General features: G+C 44.3%; 1 protein-coding gene across 1 annotated transcript; it reads right to left on the bottom strand.

The window, feature by feature from the left end:
- Positions 1 to 317: 317 nt before the first annotated feature.
- Positions 318 to 13,651, bottom strand: LOC128409981 (prokineticin receptor 2). The gene is made up of 3 exons (XM_053380567.1): positions 13,287 to 13,651; positions 9,104 to 9,746; positions 318 to 1,184 (listed from the first exon to the last, which is right to left on the bottom strand). The coding sequence occupies exons 2-3, from the start codon at positions 9,595 to 9,597 to the stop codon at positions 491 to 493; spliced, it is 1,188 nt and encodes a 395-aa protein (XP_053236542.1). The 5' UTR covers positions 9,598 to 9,746; positions 13,287 to 13,651; the 3' UTR covers positions 318 to 490.
- Positions 13,652 to 21,812: the final 8,161 nt, after the last annotated feature.

Genomic DNA, 21,812 nt, shown 5'->3' on the forward strand with positions numbered 1-21,812 from the left:
GTAAGAATAACATTTTCTTTGATTAAGGACTTGCGGGGGGGGGGCGCTTTTAGAGTGCCAAGTGTAAATAGTATAGTCTCATAAAAGGGAAACTGGGATGTAGCAAAATCGGGTGGCTTGTGTGGCTACACAATTTCATTTCCCAGTGGTCTGTCCAAAGTCTGTTTTGGGGGCCTAATCTGGTCTGCCGGTTGGTTTAATCCAGCCCCTGTGGCAGTTCATTTCCTGGGGTAAAATCCTAAAAATACCTCAACAACTTCAATCCTAAAAGAAGCTCAACAACTCCAACCCTAAAAAAAGCTCAACAATAACTTTGGTTGGCCTCCATGGCCCTTCACTTCATCAAATCTGGCCCTCTTTGAAAAGTTTGGACACCACTAGCCTAAGAGAACATGGAAGGTTCTTCTGCCCATGTGAAGAAAGAAAAGAAAGTCAGATGAAATCATGAGGCCACACACATCTTTGCTGTGAGGAGATTTCTGCCCAAATTTCACTTTAGCCTAATGCAATCCACCTCTGTCACAGGCATGGCGCTAGTTCTGATGTCGGTATCTACGCTAGACTTGGCTCCATGGTAGGTGGACCTCCATCTGAGCAACATGATCTTCTTGAAGTACTTCATGGTGTTGTTCTTTACGGTTACGAAGCACATGGTGTTTATCATGCTGTTGCTCATGGCTATGCATTCTACTATATAAAAGGCGGTAAGGTAATGCTTCTCTTTCACAAACACGGTGGGGAAAAAATCACGGACGATTGTGAATCCGTAGAAAGGTGCCCAGCAGAGGACATAGGCCGTCAGGATACACATCAGAACCAGTACCGTTTTCCTCCGGCAACGGAGCCTCTTCCGGATCTGTTCCGTCTGAAAGCCCGGGACCGTTTTGAACCAAAGTTCCCGCGAGATCCTGGCATAGCAGAGGGTCATGGTGAGAACGGGTCCGACAAACTCGATGCCAAAGATGAAGAGGAAATAGGATTTGTAATACATCTGCTGGTCGACAGGCCAAATCTGGCCACAGAAAATTTTCTTTTGGTTTTTGATCATGAATAATACGGTTTCCGTCGCAAAATACGCGGATGGGATGGCAATGATTAGAGAGACGATCCAGACAACGGCAATCAGAAAGGTTGCTGTTTGGTAGTTCATCCTGGGTTTCAGTGGGTGAACGATGGCGAGGTACCTGCAAAAGACAGATGTTTCCAAATTCTTGTTAGGAAAGGCTTGCAATTAAATTATATTTACTTGTTACTGGGTAGAAATAGCAAGTCTTTTTCTTAACTCCCACCACCACTATAATCAATGTTGAGGAAATACCCTTGGGCTGGCAGGCAAAGGTAAAGATAAAGGACCCCTGGACGGTTACGTCCAGTCAAAGGCAACTATGGGGTTGTAGCGCTCATCTCGCTTTCAGGCCGAGGGAGCCGACATTTGCCCACAGACAGTTTTCCGAGTCATGTGGCCAGCATGACTAAATCGCTTCTGGTGCAACAGGACACTGTGACAGAAACCAGAGCGCATGGAAATGCTGTTTACCTTCCCGCTGCAGTGGTACCTATTTATCTACATGCATTGGTGTGCTTTCGAACTGCTAGGTTGACAGGAGCTGGGACCAAGCAACGGGAGCTCACCCTGTCACAGGGATTTGAATTGCCGACCTTCCAATCGGCACAGCTCAAGTGGCTCAGTGGTTTGGACCACAGCATCACCCACATCCCTTCTTGGGCTGGCATAATATTGATGGTGGTGCATAGCCCTGCAATCAAAACCCAAACCCCTGATCCTGAGAGTGTCTCTGCTGATGGTGCAAAGCAGCATATCAGACTGTAAGTCTTAAAGTATAATGACATGAGGTTTTAGAGTTATTATTATGATTATTATTAAAAATCTAGATTGCTTCTGGGTGGGTTTTTTTAGCAATGATTTTATTTACTGCTGTTATTTTAATGTTACTTAATGTCTGTAATCTTATCGTATTGTTGCTTTACTGATTGCTTGAGAGGGTAAGCACCCTAAAAGGCAAAATAATATATATATTATAAATACAAACTATGTTTTTAAAAAATACAAGCCCTGTGACATCAGGAAAGTGAAAAGGTTATAGGGCTTACTCAGCCAATGCCCTGATTTTCTCTTGTATTAATCAGTGGATCCCAAGGTCACCTGGGGCCGTCTCTTTAGATTTCAGAGTAGTGTTACAGTCGTGGCTCATCATAACGCAAGACCATGTTTTCCATACCATTTCTTTCAGCAACAATTGGCTGCAAAATACTTTCCTGCACTGAAAAAGGTTGTAGGCAAACTCCTAATTATACTTGATGCTTTCCTGTAACATGAATTGTTTTCAGCACTTCTTATCTGTAGCTGCCCAGCTACTCAGATGGGAAGTTGAAACACATTCTGTCTGCATGTATTGACAGTTTGTTCTTATTCGAGATTAATGTTTTTAATCAACCGAGAATGCAGTGTGTTCATATTTCCACATGAAGGCAAATGCAAGAGGTTTGCATTGATTCCTAACAGCGTCTGTGAATTAAGGGCCTGATAGGAATGCGAGAATTCCTCTGAAAGAAAGACACTGGGAATTAAGATTGCATGCACAGCTTCCCATAAGCATCAGTGCTTTGGTTGACAAGAGTGAAAGCTATTTTGCTTCTCTTATTCTCAGAGCCGGTGGGAGTGAGCATGAAACCTCCCCTCTTTCGATAACATCAGCTGGTGCAAGTCCAAGATAAATAAGCATTTGCCCTGATCTAGACAGAGAAATCTGTAGGAAGGAGTAACAGTTTATCAGGCTTCATGTTCCCAAAGTGGACGTCTATTGAAGTGGTTGGATGTGGCTTTAAATCAAGAGGGGCTAACCTGTGGCCTGCAGCCTGCATACGGTCCCTTAAATGTTTTAATGTGGCCCCAAGGACCCGCCCGCCAAATTTGCTTCTATTTTTTAAGCCTATTTGATGCTTGCTCTTCACACACACAACCATTCCTAGATGTTTTGGGTATCCAGATCGGGAGCCTCTTTTTACCATTAAAGGGGGACTTGGGTGGCACTGTGGGTTAAACCACAGAGCCTAGGGCTTGCCGATAAGAAGGTCAGCAGTTCGAATCCCTGCGACGGGGTGAGCTCCCGTTGCTCGGTCCCAGCTCCTGCCAACCTAGCAGTTCGAAAGCATGAAGTGCAAGTAGATAAATAGGTACCACTCTGGCAGGAAGGTAAACGACGTTTCCGTGCGCTGCTCTGGTTCACCAGAAGTGGCTTAGTCATGCTGGCTACATAACCCGGAAGCTGTACGCCGGCTCCCTTGGCCAATAAAGCGAGATGAGCACCACAACCCCAGAGTCATCCGCAACTGGACCTAACAGTCAGGGGTCCCTTTACCTTTACCTTTTCCCGTCTTTGGGGCAGCACCATTGTAAGAAGGTCTTATAGCTGAGGAACCAAGAAGGAGAGATCATTCAAGACTACCTTGCAATGGCTCTTCCAGAGGTCATTTGTTAAGGTAAAAAGAGGGCTTCACTCCCCCTTGTTTCCTACCTCATTCAAGTGCAGCAGAATCTCTCCCTGCTCCTCAGCTGATTGGTAGAAGAGCAGGGATTGGGGCTGTGAAGTATATATATGTATCACTATATCATTAGTAGTATCATTACTAATATTATTCATTTCCTTCCATATCTATATCTATATATTGTATCAAATGCCATCCCAATCTCCATGCAGTGAGAGATTCCAGGGGTTCCAGGCACCTACCTAGGGTTTGTGTTTCCTTCTGGAAATGAGGATCTGCAGAGACTGTGGTGTCTTTGTGATATATGGTTTATTAAAAGGTAAAAAGGTAAAGAACCCCTGGATGGTTAAGTCCAGTCAAAGGCGACTATGTGGTGAGGTGCTCATCTCATTTTTTCAGGCCGAGGGAGCTGGTGTTTGTCCACAGACAGCTTTCCGGGACATGTGACCAGCATGACTAAACCGCTTCTGGCACAACGGGACACCATGACAGAAACCAGAGCGCACAGAAACGCCGCTTACCTTCCCACCAGAGTGGTACCTATTTATCTACTTGCACTGGCGTGCTTTTGAACTGCTAGGTTGGCAGGAGCTGGGACAGAGCAATGGGAGCTCACCCTGTCATGGGGATTCGAACTGCCAGCTTTCCAATCGGCAAGCACAAGAGGGCGCGTCCCATTCCCTTTACCTTATTTACACATATATACAACCTGAGTCTAGATAGAGGAGCTCCCAGCATTACACTCTAAGGGGGTCCCTTGCTTCTCCCATAGGCACAGCATGAGAAATCATCCATGCTCTGTGTCTCCTTCTACAGCCCCCACTCTCGCTTGTCACCTCTAACAGACTAAAACAATTCCCCTCTGTACACAAGGGATTGCATCACAGGAGTTAGACCATATGGGACTGCATAGTAAAGGTAAAGGGACCCCTGACCATTAGGTCCAGTCGTGGCCGACTCTGGGGTTGCGATGCTCATCTCGCTTTATTGGCCAAGGGAGCCGTAGTACAGCGTCTGGGTCATGTGGCCAGCATAACTAAGCCGCTTCTGGCGAACTAGAGCAGCACATGGAAACGCCGTTTACCTACCCACCGGAGCGATACCTATTTATCTGCTTGTACTTTGACATGCTTACAAACTGCTAGGTGGGCAGGAGCTGGGACCAAGTAACGGGAGCTCACCCCGTCGCTGGGATTCGAACCGCCGACCTTCTGATCGGCAAGCCCTTGGCTCTGTTGTTTAAACCACAGCGCCACGTGTCCCTGGAACTGCATAGAGCTTCATGCATTTTTTTATAGCTCAGTCAGAAAAGCATGAGACTCTTAATCTCAGGGTCACGAGTTTGAGCCCCATGTTGGGCAAAAGATTCCTACATTGCAGGGGTTGGACTAGATGACCCTTGTGGTCTCTTCATGATGCTATGATTATCCTTTTCATATGTGGTTTTCACTAACGCACACATTTTTGCAAGCAAAATTTCCCCTAACATAATGCATTTTCGTATGCTATTTTCTATTATACACACTTTCCTCTAACGTTTTGCAAACACCATTGGGCTGGAGCATTGCAAAATTCTGATGAGTCCAAATTTTGAAGGCTAGCTGTGCTCGGTTCTCATATTGTTTCGGAAAGTGCAAATTCGATAGCGCAAATTTGGCTTTAAGGGAGTACCAAATTGAATTTCTCTTCTACAAGGACTTGACTATCCAGGTGTCGGTGAAGATAGAAGCTGAGTTTGGGTAACTGGAGAACAGGGGAAGAGGAAGGAAGGGGGGGGATAAAATCCACGGGTATATGAAAATAGCATATTTTAAAACATTTTTTTTAAAAAATCCAGATGGAAAAATGCTCAAGATGAAATATTTCAGCTTCTGTGACTTTAGTTTCTTAAAAATTGCTCTGCAGGTGAACTGGTAATAGGCAACAAGCGCTGCATGGAAGTGACAATGAGGCTGGTGACAGTTGTTCCACCAGTGCTTGCAATTGACTTCTACTAGCTCTTGAAGGAGTATCAGAATGCACGGTGATTTTTAATTCCCTTTCTAGGTTACCATGGGCCTCTTATCAGAGAAGAGAATGCTACATAAAGCCAATTTCAAAGCTACATTGGTGTTTTACAAAGCCAGACTGCCCATTATGCTACCAGGTTTCCCCCCTTCAACTTTCACTTCTACTGAATTCTCTTCCCGAAGCCTAATACAGTGGTACCTTGGGTTACAGACGCTTCAGGTTACAGACTCCGCTAACGCAGAAATATTACCTCTAGTTAAGAACTTTGCTTCAGGATGAGAACAGAAATCGTGCTCCGGCGGTGCAGCGGCAGCGGGAGGTCCCATTAGCTAAAGTGGTGCTTCAGGTTAAGAACAGTTTCAGGTTAAGAACGGACCTCCGGAACAAATTAAGTACTTAACCCGAGGTACCACTGTACTTTGCATTCTACTAGTCTCACTACTTGAGAAGCATGTTGTTACTCTTTATTTCTACTTCAGAATTAAAATCTTGGACATTTCTCAATGTAGTTCTTTTCCCCCCTGATATGTGGCTGTATACTAAAAACATTTCTTATATATTAGTGTGTCCTATTACAATGGAGGAGCATTAACTGTAGATTTTCCATTGCTGTTACAAGCCCACGTTTTTATATAAAGCATTCAGAAAATAAATTTCCTTGGCACAAAACATAGTTGCAAAAATAATACTGGTCTCTCCAGAGCTGAGTCAGGCTAAGAGAGAGAGAGAGAGAAAGAGAGAGAGAGAGAGAGAGAGAGAGAGAGAGAGAGAGAGAGAGAGAGAGAGAAGATTGCCGCTCTTCCAGATTATGATCCCATATTGCAAAGATACGGCCATTATATGATCACTAAACAATAATAGTCTGTAGAAATGGATTCGTCAAAGGCCGTTTATGTTTGTGCACCAACAAGTCTGCCATATTATTGGTAATTTCAAAAGACGCCGTAAACCCCAAAGACGCCGTTCTGACATGTCAAAATTAGATTCTTATGCAAAGAGGAGGCAAAGTTTATTTGGCTTTGGGGCACTTTCAGACTGTTGAGTGGGATTCGACCACATGCCAGGAAATTCAGATTGCACAACCACAGTTGATTAGGAGGTCTTGTACAACAAATCTGCTTTCACTTCTTTGCGCTGGAAAAAGTGCTTTGAGGCAACATGGTCTAAATCAGGATAGATGCTCAATAAGCAAGCTGCTTGGAAGTGCCCTTCAGTACAAATACTAGTTGTGTGACCCTCAAGCTCAGGATCTTTTTAATGTTTGCCATTTTTAATATGTTTTTATATGTGCTGGAAGCTGTCCAGAGTGGCTGGGGAAACCCAGCCAGATGGGCGACGTATAAATAATAAAATGATTATTGTTATTCTTTTTATAAAGGAGCATAGACTCTGCCAATTGCTGCGTGATTCTGGTTCTGCTTGGCAATTTTGTATATTAATGGCATACACTATCCCCACCAGCTACTTAATAATAATTATTGCTAGTTCCCAAGGTGCCTCTTTCAAATCATGCTCAGGTTTCGCCCTCTGAGAGGATATTGTTTTAAAACTTCAAGATGACTAGAAACTCGTTTATGAAATAAGAGGATGGCTGGATAAGCCACATGCAGCAAAAGCTAGCTTTGATTGCAGACGTTTGACCCCAGGACTGAAATCCTTTGCAGTGATTATGAAGCAGTGCTTCAACCTAAATTTTCTCATAAATTGAAAAAGAAATCTTTTTTGCTTCTGCTGAATCATGCTTTGAATTGGAAACAAAAGATAATCCACTCTAATGCATCCTTGCCTGCTCACAAGTTAACCTGCAGAGCGATTTTTAATATTAAATAGAAATGAAATGAAATCAATCCTAGGCATTTATTTATCTGGATTTTTGTTTAAATAAAAGATTAAGAGATGAGGTATTTCTTTCATGGCTTTTAAACCTGCTTTTGGTACCCCTTCTCTCTCTTTCCCCACAACTGATGGCTAAAACAGCCTGGAAAGATAGAGCACAGGGACCTGGAAGGATAATTCGTGTCCAGATCAGAGGTGCAAAACAATGGGCTGCCTGAGAAGGTGTGCAAGGAAAAGGAAATCCTTCTATTGTATTACAGTATTACAAGCCCCAGGGCTGAAACAGGTTGCCCTTCTGCCACAAGAATGCTGATAGCCAAATGGTGGAAGGGAGATACAACGCCAACTAAAATGGAGTGGCAAGCGAAATTATTTGATCATGCAGAATTGGCAAAGATGACAGGAAAAATTAGGAACCAGACAAACCAAAAGTTCAGTGCTTTTTTCTAAAAATAAATAAATGTTTAGAGGTACTCTCATTTTCCTACTCATATTGAAATACTGCCCCTCAATGAGGCCAAACTTAGATTCACAAAATGTTAAGAGGTATGCGTCCCCCCAGAAGAAAAGGTTTAATAAAGAATGGGATATATACCAATTATATTTAAAAGAACATTGTCCATATATGAAATCTTTGACATGCTTTGATTAACTTCTGCAATGTTATATGGTAATTTATAGGTAATGTATGATAAGTTAAAGGTCATACAATATGCAGACAACAAGGAAACGAAGGACCTATACTGAGGAAGAGGGAGGTCTTAACGTATGGAATGATTTTATTTTATATGTAATGTTTTCTTTGTATTTGATGGGCTTTGTTTTTCCTTTTGTTCTTTTCGTGGTGAATGGACTTAATATGCAAAATCAATACAGATTAAATTGCAAAAAAATGAAAAAGAAGAATCAGGTTGCCCTTTGCTGGGAAAACAGTCTGCATCATCCACTCTGCTAAGCCAAAATGTCACAAAGTCCTTTTACCTCAAGCGTCTGAGATGCTGTGAAGTGTGTACACTGTGAAGTGTGTTGCATTTTGGAGCACGATGTACATAGATTCTGAAGCGGAGAGAAGACTTGAGTGCCTAATTAACTGTTCAGTATTTAATTTGCTAATGTGTATTTAAAGGGAAAATCTGTTGGGATAATGATGATCTTAAGCAGGAATATAGAATTCTTAGTGACTGGTAGGGATGAGGGAGAGACTGGATTCCATGCACATTTAAAGGTGAATCTATCTTCTCTTTCTGAAACAACCTAGAACCATAATGTGCATGCCTTAGAAGCTCACACAATTTTGCGATGCAGTTCTCCTAATATATGATAAAAATGCATATATTAGGGAATAGTGTGCATGAAATATATTCTAAAATATATTCTACAATATAGAACCAAAATACACATGCCTTAGTAGTTCACACAATTTTGTGATACGGTTCTCCAAGGAATTGTTGTTGATAAAAATGCATATATTAGGGAATGGTGCACATAAAAATCAATACATTAGTGAAAATAATGTCCAAGATTGCATTCTCTTAGGGAAATTTGCTTGCACAAATGTATACATCCATCAAAATTGCATATAAAAATGAGTTTATTAGGAGGAATTTGCACCAAAATGCTGAGGCTTTTGAAGAAGAAAACAAAAACAAAAACTGGGTGGAGAACTGAATTTAAGACGTGGGAAATGAGAAACTGGCAGATCCTACCTTCTCTAGCTATAGGCAAACCCAATTCTAATTACCCTCCTTACCTGTCCACAGCAATCGCCAAGAGCGCATTGGTGGAGACGTAGAGTGAGACAGTGCGCAAGTAGTTGACTGAGGCACAGAGCACATGGCCATGCTCCCATGACAGCTGCCGGACCACATAGTAGTCCATCTCAAAAGGGCAGCAGACGATGGCCACAATGAAGTCAGAGATAGCCAGGTTTGCAATGAGAAGGTTGGTGAGATTGCGCAGCTTCTTATATCGGGCCAGAGCGGCGATGAAGACAAAGTTGCCAATGCCACAGACCAGCATGATACCAACCAGCGCCACACCGATGACGATCTTGGCGGCAAAGAAAGTGCGGGTCTTGGTCACGTCATCGCCATCGTCCAGGGGTAGATCATAGTCGTTGTAGCTGAAGTTGAAGGGGAAAGTGTAGTTTGGGGAGAAGGAAAAGTCTCTGCTGAAGTGGCTGTATATCGCAGCAAAGTTGGTGCTCGCAAGCGTGTCGTTGGTAGGGTGCCATTCATGCCTCATGATGTTGCTCTGGTCAGTCTCTTCTTATATCACGAGGAAGCTGTTGTGAGCTTTTGTCTTCTCAGTATCTCCCAGGAAGGTCCAGCCAGGGAAGAGAGCTTGCACTTCTGCAAATTGGGATCTTTGACAGCAACCAAGCCATTCCTCACCTTTTAAAATCAGAATAGAAAAGAGAATCAGAGGGAGCAGCAAATGTATGGGAAAGCAGAGGTATTCCTGTGCTAAAGACTTCTGCTTGAGAGCCATAGATCAGGAGATGAACAAAGCTTTGGCAGCCCATGTGTAAATATTTCCAACTGCTCTGCATTTATATCACTCGCAATAAATATTTGAGATGCAGTGCTTTACTGAGCAGTAGTATTTTGAAATAACATATCGGGGTAGGTGAGAGAGGTAAAAACAAATATTTTCCAGGTTAGGTTATGCTCCTTCTATTCTATCTATTTGTGTAGCAATTATATAGAGCTGGGTGAAGCTACCAGATGTTTGTGTTGTCACCAATACTGCCTTGTTAATGGCTGCCAACACAGTAACCAATTTCCTCAGCTGCCTCTCTGGAAATTGCCACTAGACTGTGTCACCTCACTTCAGAGCACATGTCATGGACTTTTCCTTCAATTCTTTTACAGTCTGCTAAGGGCTCAGAGAGAAACTGCATCTTGTGCACTTTGGAATGTTATAAGTAATTAAATTGAGTGGAAGCAATCTCACGCCAACAAGGCTTTTTATTATTATTTTGGAATTGGTTAAACAGATACACAGTGCCAGATTTCCAAACTGTGCAATGGCATAAGCTTTGGTTTGGGTCAGTCAGCAAAACTGATTTTCAGCATGCATCTGAGGATAGGCTCAGGGATGCTGGGAAGTCTAGCTTGCAAGGGAGCGGAACAACAAATCTGAAACCACAAACTGCAGGGGTTTGTTTGTTTTTTTGCATGTTCACATTTGCGTGCCCCCAAGACACCCCTGAATAAAAACACAGTTCACACATCATTTTTGTTTTGGTTTTTGGCATAATTTTGGCCACAACTTTATTGAATTACAGTATGTGAGTGGTTGCTTAGACATTGGTTAGCGACTATCTGTTCCCACTTGGAGGTAGGAACAGAACAAACAACCACACCCCTGTGGAGGTCAGTAAGGGTAAACAATTTTGGGGAGAGAATAAAACTGGGAGCCAGGCTCTCACCTCTCCCCAAATACTCCCTGGGGCTCTTGCGTGGCCCTAGCCCTTTGCCAGGGATTCGGACAAAGGCATGGCGAGCCCCTGGATTCCTTTACTGGAATACCCTTGCAGCAGCAGCATTGGAGGGGCAGGCAGAGCCAATCCATGCCCCCTCCACCAACCAAAAATTAACCAATGCCTAACCGCAACCTTGGGACGTTGGTGGCGCTGTGGGTTAAACCACAGAGCCTAGAACTAGCCGATCAGAAGTAGATAAATAGGTACCTCTCCGGCGGGATGGTAAATGGCGTTTCCGTGCGCTGCTCTGGTTCGCCAGAAGCGGCTTAGTCATGCTGACCACATGACCCGGAAGCTGTACACCGGCTCCCTTGGCCAATAAAGTGAGATGAGCACTGCAACCCTAGAGTGGGCCACGACTGGACCTAATGGTCCGGGGTCCCTTTACCTTTACCTAACCGCAACCTTACATGTTGTGTCGATTTGCTACGAAGTAGGCAAAACCCAAATGGCACCAGCCAATTAGCCAAATGGTAAAAATTCCTACCAGGCCCCTGCCCCAAAGCAGACAACCCCATGACAAGCATAGCGAGGTCAGCGCGAACAAACCCTAAATAAAGGGAGGGGGGTAATCCGATGTGCGCAGCAAAAAGAGGAAGCTCAACGCTGCACACAGGGAACATATATAGCACCCCCATCAATCAAATAAAATTGCAACAATAAATTTTCCCCGGCAACAACTGAAGGTGTCCAATCAAATTCATGGCCATCCAAACTAACCTGCCCAGCAACTGGGGGTGTCATGTTTGCTCCCACCGCAACACGTGCTCTCCATGAAGGAGAACCTGCTTTGGCAGATAAAGGAGTTGTATCCATGTCTGCATATGTTGATGGGCTGTGGCTCAGCGGTAGAGCATCTGGTTTGCATGCAGAAGGTTCCAGGTTCAATTCCCAGCCCCTCCAGGTTCAATTCTCCAGCCTCTCCTCGATAAAATATAAATGCTCTGAAGTTTTGTGTATGGCTCTGATTCATTCACCGAGCCCTGCCTAGGGGAAGGTTTCCCCATTCCCAACAGTGATGATGGACATCTGCAGCACTGGATGGGCACATAAATCCTGAAGCAGTTATTTGGCGGCAGTTGTGTGGATGCGCAATGCACAGAACCGACTGACCTGTGCAATTCAGGCTTTGTTTATAACCTGTGCATTGCTAATTCACATGGTACGTATCATTTACTTCTGCGGATGGGTCAGAAATTTTTCTTGTATTCGCAAACGTATGAGATGCAAACTTCTGAGTCTGGTTTGGTCACATTGAAAGCAACACAATAAAGGGCCACTTTATTTACGATGCAGACTGGCAAAGTGCTGCCTTTTGTCAGCTTCTCCTGGTTGGAGACCATGCCAGCTTCACCAGGAAAAGGGGAAAAGGACAGAGGGGCATTTAAATGAGCTTTATCTGCTTAATGATTGGAGGGTAAAGTATAATTAGAAATAATAATCATCAAGAGATCCCTTTCCTCTGGTTGCAAGGTTTATTTATTTACATGTAGCAAGCAACACAATTTCTTTTGGTCTCCGTACCCGCTTTGCCTCGAAGCACACCATCATACTTTCAAAGACTCTGAACCCATCTCTGGAAATGGACCTGCTTCTGGGTTCATAATATTAGGATGCCAAGCTGTGCGCACAAAAACGCCAAAGAGCAACTGAGAAAAGCAGCTGTTGGCAGTAGATGTTCAACAATGTCCACTAAACAGCATGAGTTGTTTTTTTTTTAGACAGCAAAGGAAAGCCTGCACAACAGGGGAGATCAGCTCCCGCTTGCACCCATCGAACAGCGTTTTTGAAGAAGCACATCAGTGTTCACAAGGCAGCTGTGCTGATGGATTTTTTCTTCCCTTCCAGAGGAAACTTCTTCGGGCAAAGTTCAATTCTTTAACATGTTTCAGCCATCAGAGGTACAAATGCACGCTTACCATTTATGTTAGCAAACCTCACCAAAATCAGCCTGAAGATGCTAACAACAGTGATGATTGATGATAACGCAGCATAGAATCTTTGAGGATTTTTGGTGGTTCACGGAGACATCGGTTTTTGTGGGCAGCCCAATAAACTGATGTCTCTGAGGTCCCACAATGCTTATTGCCTTTTTGTTGCTGGAGACTAGCATAAATCTTGTAATTGAAAAGTCTCCAGCTTTATCTGGAAGTAAGTTTCACGAAAAACAATGAAACCTTCGCCACCCCCACCAAGGAAATGTGTTGGGATCAGGGTGTAAATAATTTCTAGAAATCAATCCAGGACAATGTTTGGGGAGGGGTGTGTGCCAAATTGCTGCAGAAGAACAGCAGAAAACATCCAATCTCAAAATCAATTGATAGGTACAGCTATTTATTTATTTTAAAAAAAGCAAATTAGGAGTTTATACATTTTCCAAATCAGCTTCCTGTACCTTGCAAAATAATAAACGCAGCATTTTTTAAAAGTACAAATCAGACATTACCTGTTCCAAGGCTATGCTTCGGTCTTTGATGCTGTGCAGAGATGCTGAGTTCTTAGTACGCTCCGCTCCACAGAATGCTTGCAGTCCTATTGGAAGCACAGCACTGAAGGTTATCTAGTGATGCTGTGCAGGACTAAAGACGGAATCGCACATCTGCCTTGTAGCTGAGAGAAATCGGAAGCCTGCCTCCCTCTGTGGCTGCATCTAAATCCTTTTCTCTGTGGGAGGCATCTCTATGCTTCCTGTGCAGATCTAATTTTAAAGAGCCAGTCCGCAATAAGTCACACACCCCTTCCCTTCCCTATGTGTGCCTGGGTACGTGCGTAGACATGCATAAGATTCCGTGTCTATATTCAGAACGATCTTCCAGAACACAAGCAGAGCTCTTTATCTCTGAATTCATTATACGAAAGCATACTGCAAAACCTGATCACTGTGGGCTGCATAGATCATGGACTGGATCACTAGGCTCAATGTTGTCAGCTGTGATACCCTTCTCCCTTCCCCCAAAGCAATTACCCTTCTCACGGCAGTTTTGACTGTGATATGATTTCCCCAACCACAATTCTCAGAGACTGAAACCATTTTAGAGAAGCACTGAGATTTCTAGGGTTTCTGTATGTTGGTAGTCACTTGGAATATGGGGTGACTGGGCATCCAGCATAAACTGTATTCTTAATAAATAAATAAATATTAGGGTACAGAATATGTATGTGAACTATGGGCACAATCCAGCTGAAAACAAGCATTTTAGAAAAACAAACAAACCTTGAGAGTTATGCATATTGGCCTCCACAGTCACTTACGGACCGACTGTCAAGACCATGTTCATGGAAGACAATCTTTCTCTCTTTTTTAACTCAATCTTTATTGATTTAAAATCAACATAGACACACACAAAAAACTTAGAAAAAGAATAAAGAAAACAGAACAAAAAACACACAGCACATCTCTTACAAATAAAAATAAAGAAGAAAATAGAACAGTACATCGCGAATACACAAAAGTATTTCAGCCATCAACTTCTGACTTCCTTGATGTGGGTTCTTTGTTTCCTTAATTACTTGCCTCTATTTTTAAAATAAACTTAGTCTTTATTAAATCTTATTTGTGTTCTTTATACCTTATTCAATTCCAAGAGTTACTCAAGGCATTCTAAAGTTTTAATATTTAATATTCTTTTAAATATTGTCTATAGATTTCCCATTCTCTTTTAAACTTTTGGGTTGATCGATCTCTGATCTTTTCCATCATATATGCTAGTTCCATATATTCAATCAGTTTTGCTTGCCACTCCTCTTTTTTATTTTTATTTTTATTTACGTTTAGAGGGGATTCTGATTTAGTTATAATCCAGTCATAATCCCACAGATGGTAGCTTCACCCCATTGGCTCCTCAGCCAAGCACATACACCAAAGGTCTGAACTTGCAGTTCCGCTCATACTGAGCAGGATTTTGATTGCAACAACACATCACCAGTAGGGTAAAACTAACCTGTCTCACGAAGTCTAACTGCCACTCTTCTTTTGATGGAATTTTATCTCCTTTTATCTCCTTTCCACAATCTTACTCGGCTACGAGTTACAGTGGTAACCTTCATCTTACATACGCTTCAGGTTACAGACTCAGCTAACACAGAAATAGTACCTCGGGTTAAGAACTTTGCTTCAGGATGAGAACAGAAATCGTGTAGCAGCGGCGCGGCGGCAGCAGGAGGCCTCATTAGCTAAAGTGGTGCTTCAGGTTAAGAACAGTTTCAGGTTAAGAATGGACCTCTGGAACGAATTAAGGACTTAACCCGAGGTACCACTGTATTGCCAAAGTAGAAGAAGAAATTGCAAATAACACAGAGGAAAGAGAGAAGTGTCAGTCACTTGAAAGGGCCATCCCTGTTTAGATGCATCAGTCTGGAGCAGTGTCCATGGGGGTGGGGAAATGGGGAGGGTGCAATTGCCATTAGTTGCTAGGAAGCCAGTCTCAGTGACTTTATCTACAACTGCCTGTACAAAATTGCTGTCCTCCAGATGTTTCGGACTCCCAGACTGGGGAAAGCTAATCTTCAGCAAAGCTGTTAGTCCGAGCTCCATTCAAGAACAGGAATGAACAGCATCGTCCCAATGGCTGAATGGGATTATGCTATAAAACACCTGCTGTGAATATTAGGAAAACAGTACATTTCCCCCTGGTTGTGTGTGTGTATGTGTGTGTGTGGGGGGGGTGCTTTTCAAAAATACAGTCATACCTCAGGTTGAATGTGCTTCAGGTTGAGCGTTTTCAAGTTATGCTCCACAGCAACCCAGAAGTAACGGATGGCATTACTTCTGGGTTTCGCCACTTGCGCATGCACAGACACTCAAAATGATGTCACACGCATGCGCAGAAGCGGCAAAATGCAGCACGCGCAGACACGCAGATGTGTCCTACGTTCTATTCAGGATGCAAATGGGGCTCTGGAATGGATCCCATTCGCATCCAGAGGTACCACTGTATTTGAAATTCCGTTGACCTGCTATTTCATACCCATGGCTAGCTCAGTTCATATGGAAGAGAGAGGAAGGTGCCTCTGATGACAGATACTGGACAGTGTTGATGAGCTACAGAGCCACTGGTCTTTTCTGTGCTCTGTCCTGTCACCTGTAAGGCTTCAGGGAATCTGATTCCTCCCATGGTGGCAGCCAATAAGCAGATAAACAAGAGGAATTCTTACCAAGTAATTTATTTCATAATTTACATAGAGAGAAAATAACAACAACAACAACAACAACAACAACAACAACAACAACAACAATAATAATAAATTTTATTTATATCCCGCCCTCCCCAGCCGAAGCTGGGCTCAGGGCGGCTAACAACAATAAAACAATACAAAAGTACAACACAAACAACACTCTAAAATCATTCATTATAAAATTAATTAAATTCAAGCCACTGGCCACTATTGGGCCAGAGCTCCGCGAAGATTGCCGAGGGAGGGAGTCAGGCTGTGCCCTGGCCAAAGGCCTGGCGGAACAGCTCTGTCTTGCAGGCCCTGCGGAAGGATGTCAAGTCCCGCAGGGCCCTAGTCTCTTGTGACAGAGTGTTCCACCAGGTCGGAGCCACAGCCGAAAAAGCCCTGGCTCTAGTTGAGGCCAGCCTAACTTCTCTGTGGCCTGGGACCTTCAAGATATTTTTATTTGAAGACCGTAAGTTTCTCTGTGGGGCATACCAGGAGAGGCGGTCCCGTAGGTACGAGGGTCCAAGGCCGTATAGGGCTTTAAAGGTTAAAACCAGCACCTTAAACCTGATCCTGTACTCCACCGGGAGCCAGTGCAGTTGATATAGCACCGGATGAATGTGATCTCGCAGCGAAGACCCCGTAAGGAGTCTCGCTGCAGCATTCTGCACCCGCTGGAGTTTCTGGGTCAGTCTTAAGGGCAGCCCCACGTAGAGCGAGACAACAACAACAACAACAATTTATTATTTGTACCCTGCCCATCTGGCTGGGTTTCCCCAGCCACTCTGGGCGGCTTCCAACAAAGATTAAAAATACATTAAAATGTCACACATTAAAAACTTCCCTGAACAGGACTGCCTTCAGATGTCTTCTGAATGTCAGGTAGTTGTTTATCTCTTTGACATCTGATGGGAGGGTGTTCCACAGGGCGGGTGCCACTACCAAGAAGGCCCTCTGCCTGGTTCCCTGTAGCTTTGCTTCTCGCAGTGAGGGAACTGCCAGAAGGCCCTCGGCGCTGGACCTCAGTGTCCGGGCAGAACGATTGGGGTGGAGACGCTCCTTCAGGTATACTGGGCTGAGGCTGTTTAGGGCTTTAAAGGTCAACACCAACACTTTGAAGGAATGCTGCCTCCCTAAGATAATGGCGTTGCTCCGAGTAAAGTCCAGCCCCCTCCATCTCTCCTATTCTACGTCACTCTTGCGTCGGCTAATCTGAGCCTTCTGCCTCTGAGCTGTCTGCTCTACTACCCTCAATGCTCGCCTGGTCCAAGGGCACTGAGTCTGTCAGCTGTCTCTCCTCTGGTGTTTCTTCTTCCTGCTGTTCCTTGTGGGAATGTTAAGGATAGTAGGAAAGGATATATTGGATAAGTATGATCCTTCCTTCACTCACGCTAGTAATTGATGTAGCAGAGCAGATTCCCCTTGAATATAACTGGAAGCTAGTTTGCGGATTCGTTTGAATCTCTTACTAAAGATTATTTCCTGGTGAACCCTTTAATCCCTCTTAAAAAAATAAAGACACAAGAGTCTTTCTGAGTAAAGTAACAAAAGGTTTACTCACATTTTAGTTCACAGTTTGACCCCTGAAAGGCAGACTTTTATTTGGCAGTTACACAATAAACTGTGAGTTCATTTCATATGGAGACTGAACTCATGTGCTGCTGGCTGAGAGCCAGCAGTTAGCAAAATTACATTAAGACAACAAAATGGCAGCAAGACACCAGCATGGCAGCAAAAGAGCAGCAAGACAATAGAAAGTCAAAACAGACTGATAAAATGGCTGCATGATTCAGCTCTTTTATGGAGTCAGCCAGGGCCACACCCATCTCCCAGATCACATGCAGGGGGAGGAAGCTCCAGACCAATGGAACAGGAAGTTACACTGACTGGATTCCCCCCTGCCTGTGCCCGCTGTAGGGAAACAAGGAATGTTGCATTTGACTGCACCAATGGATTACATCCCACATTCCTCTCCCAATATTTCCCAGCTTCTCCCCTCTGCAGCCTCTGAACTATGAACTTCTGCAAACCACTGTTCTAAATCTATACTGTCTTCCTGTTCTCGGGAAGGTTCAGGAGGGGGCGGCAGCCCCCACCATTCCTCCTCAGTCCAGCCCCTGACACCACCACTGTTTAAACAATAATCAACTTGCAGACCCTCCAGCTTGTATGCACAGAACAGGAAGGGGCAATACTGTGTTCTTTTTCTCGGTTGGCCAATGCTTTGGCCCAGCACAAATAAGAGCCCCGGTGGCCCATCTAGTCCAACACACTGTTCTCATAGTGGCCAGTGTGATGACCGTGGGAGGCCTGCAGGCCAGAACTGTGCACAACAGCCTTCTCCCTTCCTGCGGTTTCTGACAACTGGCATTCAGAAGCACATTGTTTTCATCAGCGAAGGTTAGGGGTGGGTATTGCAGTCACGCATCTGTTCATTTCCCCCCTCACTTAATGGTACTAATTGAGCTACACAGTTAGAATCATTAAGCATTAAGATCTCCCTCCTTCCCTTCCACGATCATAGCAGGAGACAGGATTAGATACAAAACATTGAATGACAATGGCTGCTGTCCTCACCTCAATTAAATGGAGTTCAAGGGAATGCACTTTCAGCAACACAACTGCACAGTTATAATTGGTCGGCTTTGATAAGTTGCCACTTGCTTCATTGTTTTTTCATAATGGAATAAATTTGTACCAGTAAACATTGCTTAACACGTGCATGAAAGCTGATTGGCTCGGAGAGCTCCTGAACAACCATGAGTGGGGCTCCGCACAATGACTGCAAAAATTGTCACCATCTCTAGTGGAGGTAGAACATGGCTATCAGTTAGGAAAGCTGTCATGACAAAGGGACACGGCTGGCACTGTGCTCTAAACCACTGAGGTTCTTGGGCTTCCCAATTGGAAGGTCGGCGGTTCAAATCCACGCGATGGAGTGAGCTCTCATTGCTCTGTCTCAGCTCCTGGTTATCTCCCGCTTGGACTACTGCAATGCGCTCTACGTGGGGCTACCTTTGAAGGTGACTCGGAAACTACAACTAATCCAGAATGCGGCAGCTAGACTGGTGACTGGGGGCGGCCGCCGAGACCATATAACACCGGTCTTGAAAGACCAACATTGGCTCCCAGTACGTTTCCGAGCACAATTCAAAGTGTTGGTGCTGACCTTTAAAGCCCTAAACGGCCTCGGTCCAGTATACCTGAAGGAGCGTCTCCACCCCATCATTCTGCCCGGACGCTGAGGTCCAGTGCCGAGGGCCTTCTGGCGGTTCCCTCATTGCGAGAAGCAAAGCTACAGGGAACCAGGCAGAGGGCCTTCTTGGTAGTGGCGCCCGCCCTGTGGAACGCCCTTCCAGCAGATGTCAAAGAGATAAACAACTACCTGACATTCAGAAGACATCTTAAGGCAGCCCTGTTCAGGGAAGTTTTTAACGTGTGATATTTTACTGTATTTTTGGTTTCTATGGAAGCCGCCCAGAGTGGCTGGGGAGGCCCAGCCAGATGGGCGGGGTATAAATAATAAATTATTATTATTATTATTATTATTATTATTATTATTATTAGCAGTTCAAAAGCATGCCAGTGCAAGTCGATAAATAGATACTACTACTGTGGTGAGAAGGTAGACAGTGTTTCTGTGTGCTCTGGCTCCTGTCACCAGAAGTGGTTTAGTCATGCTGGCCCTGTGACCTGGAAAGCTGTCTGTGGACAAATGCCGGCTCCCTTGGCGTGAAAGTGAGATGAGTGCCAAAGTCGCCTTGGACTTAATCATCCAGGGGTCCTTTACCTTTACCTTTTACCATGACAAAGGGGAAAGGGAGGCAATTGAATGAACCTGCTTCCTGCTTCCCCTTGGGGCAGTAGACCGTTGAATTTTTTTTAATGTTCAATATGTGCAACCCCAGCTGCGTGACTGGAGAAGGGAGCCGAGCAGAGTGAGGGAAGAAGACAGGAAGACAGATGGATTGATGGAGGAGGAGAGGAGGCTGAGCAGAACAAACTTGACTCCAATGGCTGTGGAGGAAGAACCTGGTGGAGCACAAAAGGCGATGAAAAGCAACCTTTTTGAATTTCTGGTCCATGGTCTCTCTTGGTTTCGGAGGCACTGGTACATCTCCTTACCAAGGGTGCAAGGGAGCCATTGCCCAGACTGTCCCCTATCCTGCTAGGTATACACATGAGGAACAAAGTGAGTTTAGCCTCATATTATCATGCATACTTCTCTCCATCAGAAAGAGCATTCATACTGTAAACATCAGTCCATTACAGCTGGATGCCTTTTGATATTAAAAATAGTAGGCTGAATAGATCTCTGTGTACTCACTTGAAAGGTCAATCTTTTAATTTTTTTTCATGGTGCAACAATTCTTGACAGCTCATATGAATAAACAAGAAAATGGTTGATGGGACTGGGATTGAGGAGCTGTCAGAATCTGAAAAGAACTGTTTATTTCTTCTGCTACTGGGGATTCTAATATTATGTTACCTTAAGATGAATTCTTTAGAACACTGACGTCAGTGACAAAGGCTTCATTCCTGCTCCCCCTGCCCTCTTTTGCCTTTAGACCAGCTCTGAGTTTGCCATGTTCAATAATTCCTGGTGACTAGTGAGATTGGATATGGGATGCGGGTGGCGCTGTGGGTAAAACCTCAGCGCCTAGGACTTGTCGATCGCATGGTCGGCGGTTCGAATCCCCGCAGTGGGGTGCGCTCCCGTCCTTCGGTCCCAGCGCCTGCCAACCTAGCAGTTCGAAAGCACCCCCGGGTGCAAGTAGATAAATAGGTACCGCTTTATAGTGGGAAGGTAAATGGCGTTTCCGTGTGCTGTGCTGGCTTGCCAGATGCAGCTTGTCACGCTGGCCACGTGACCCGGAAGTGTCTGTGGACAGCGCTGGCTCCCGGCCTATAGAGTGAGATGAGCACACAACCCTAGAGTCTGCCAAGACTGGCCCGTACGGGCAGGGGTACCTTTACCTTTACTAGTGAGATTGGATAGCTGTTTTCTGAAGGCTTAGCTAGAGATGTTTTGCAAAGGTTTGTAAAGGCAGCCCTCCAGGCAATTTTGGGCAGGTACCAAGATAAATTAGTGTTCTCCAAGTGAACTCCTGCATATTTGGGCCATAGGTGTGCAAGGCACTGTGCCAACTAAAAAACACATGAGACTTTCCTCAGATGGCTTAGAACAGTGATGGTCCTCCAGATATCGTTGAACTCCTATTCCTGGCAGCCTGAGCCAGGGATAATGGGAGCTGTGTTCCAATAACATGGAGAAGGGACAAAAGTTGTGCATCCCTGGCTTAGACCAACCTTCTACCACTTGGTGCCCTTCAAGCTGTTGTTGAATTACAACCTCCATCAGCTCCAGCCAGCCTGGCTATTGAGAAGAGATGATGGGAGTTGTAGTCCAGCAGCAGGAGCTGGTTGGCCCTGAAGGTACAAGTAATGGTAAGGCTAGTGTTATGATAGCTAGGAAGTGGAAGGGGCAAGCAGAATATAAAATGGAAGAATGGTATAAAGAGGTGTGGGATATACTGTAGCTATTAATGATAAATTAACATGTGCCATTAAGGTAAGACAGGGAATATTCAGGAAAAATGATTTTGAGGAGAGATAGAGGGTGCTTGTAGAATTTGTACTGTTAAAACAGAAAGGTGTCAAACCATCGCAAGAGGTGTTGAAATTTTGGGAGGGTGGATAGTTACAATGGAATGGTCTTGGTGGTAGGGTGCACATTTTTATTCTTATTTATTTATGATTATTACTTTGTCATTTTTTTAAAAAAAAGGATGTATAAAATGTAAATAAATGT

Source organism: Podarcis raffonei, chromosome 3 (genome assembly GCF_027172205.1).
Source record: "Podarcis raffonei isolate rPodRaf1 chromosome 3, rPodRaf1.pri, whole genome shotgun sequence".
Lineage (NCBI taxonomy): Eukaryota > Metazoa > Chordata > Lepidosauria > Squamata > Lacertidae > Podarcis > Podarcis raffonei.

What these genes read in the sequence shown, in the direction of transcription:
- LOC128409981 (XM_053380567.1), bottom strand. Translation starts at nt 9,597, where the DNA reads ATGAGGCATGAATGGCACCCTACCAACGACACGCTTGCGAGCACCAAC. An exon ending in TTGGCGATTGCTGTGGACAG is followed by an intron (nt 1,185 to 9,103) that starts GTAAGGAGGGTA and finishes TGTCTTTTGCAG; the next exon opens with GTACCTCGCCATCGTTCACC.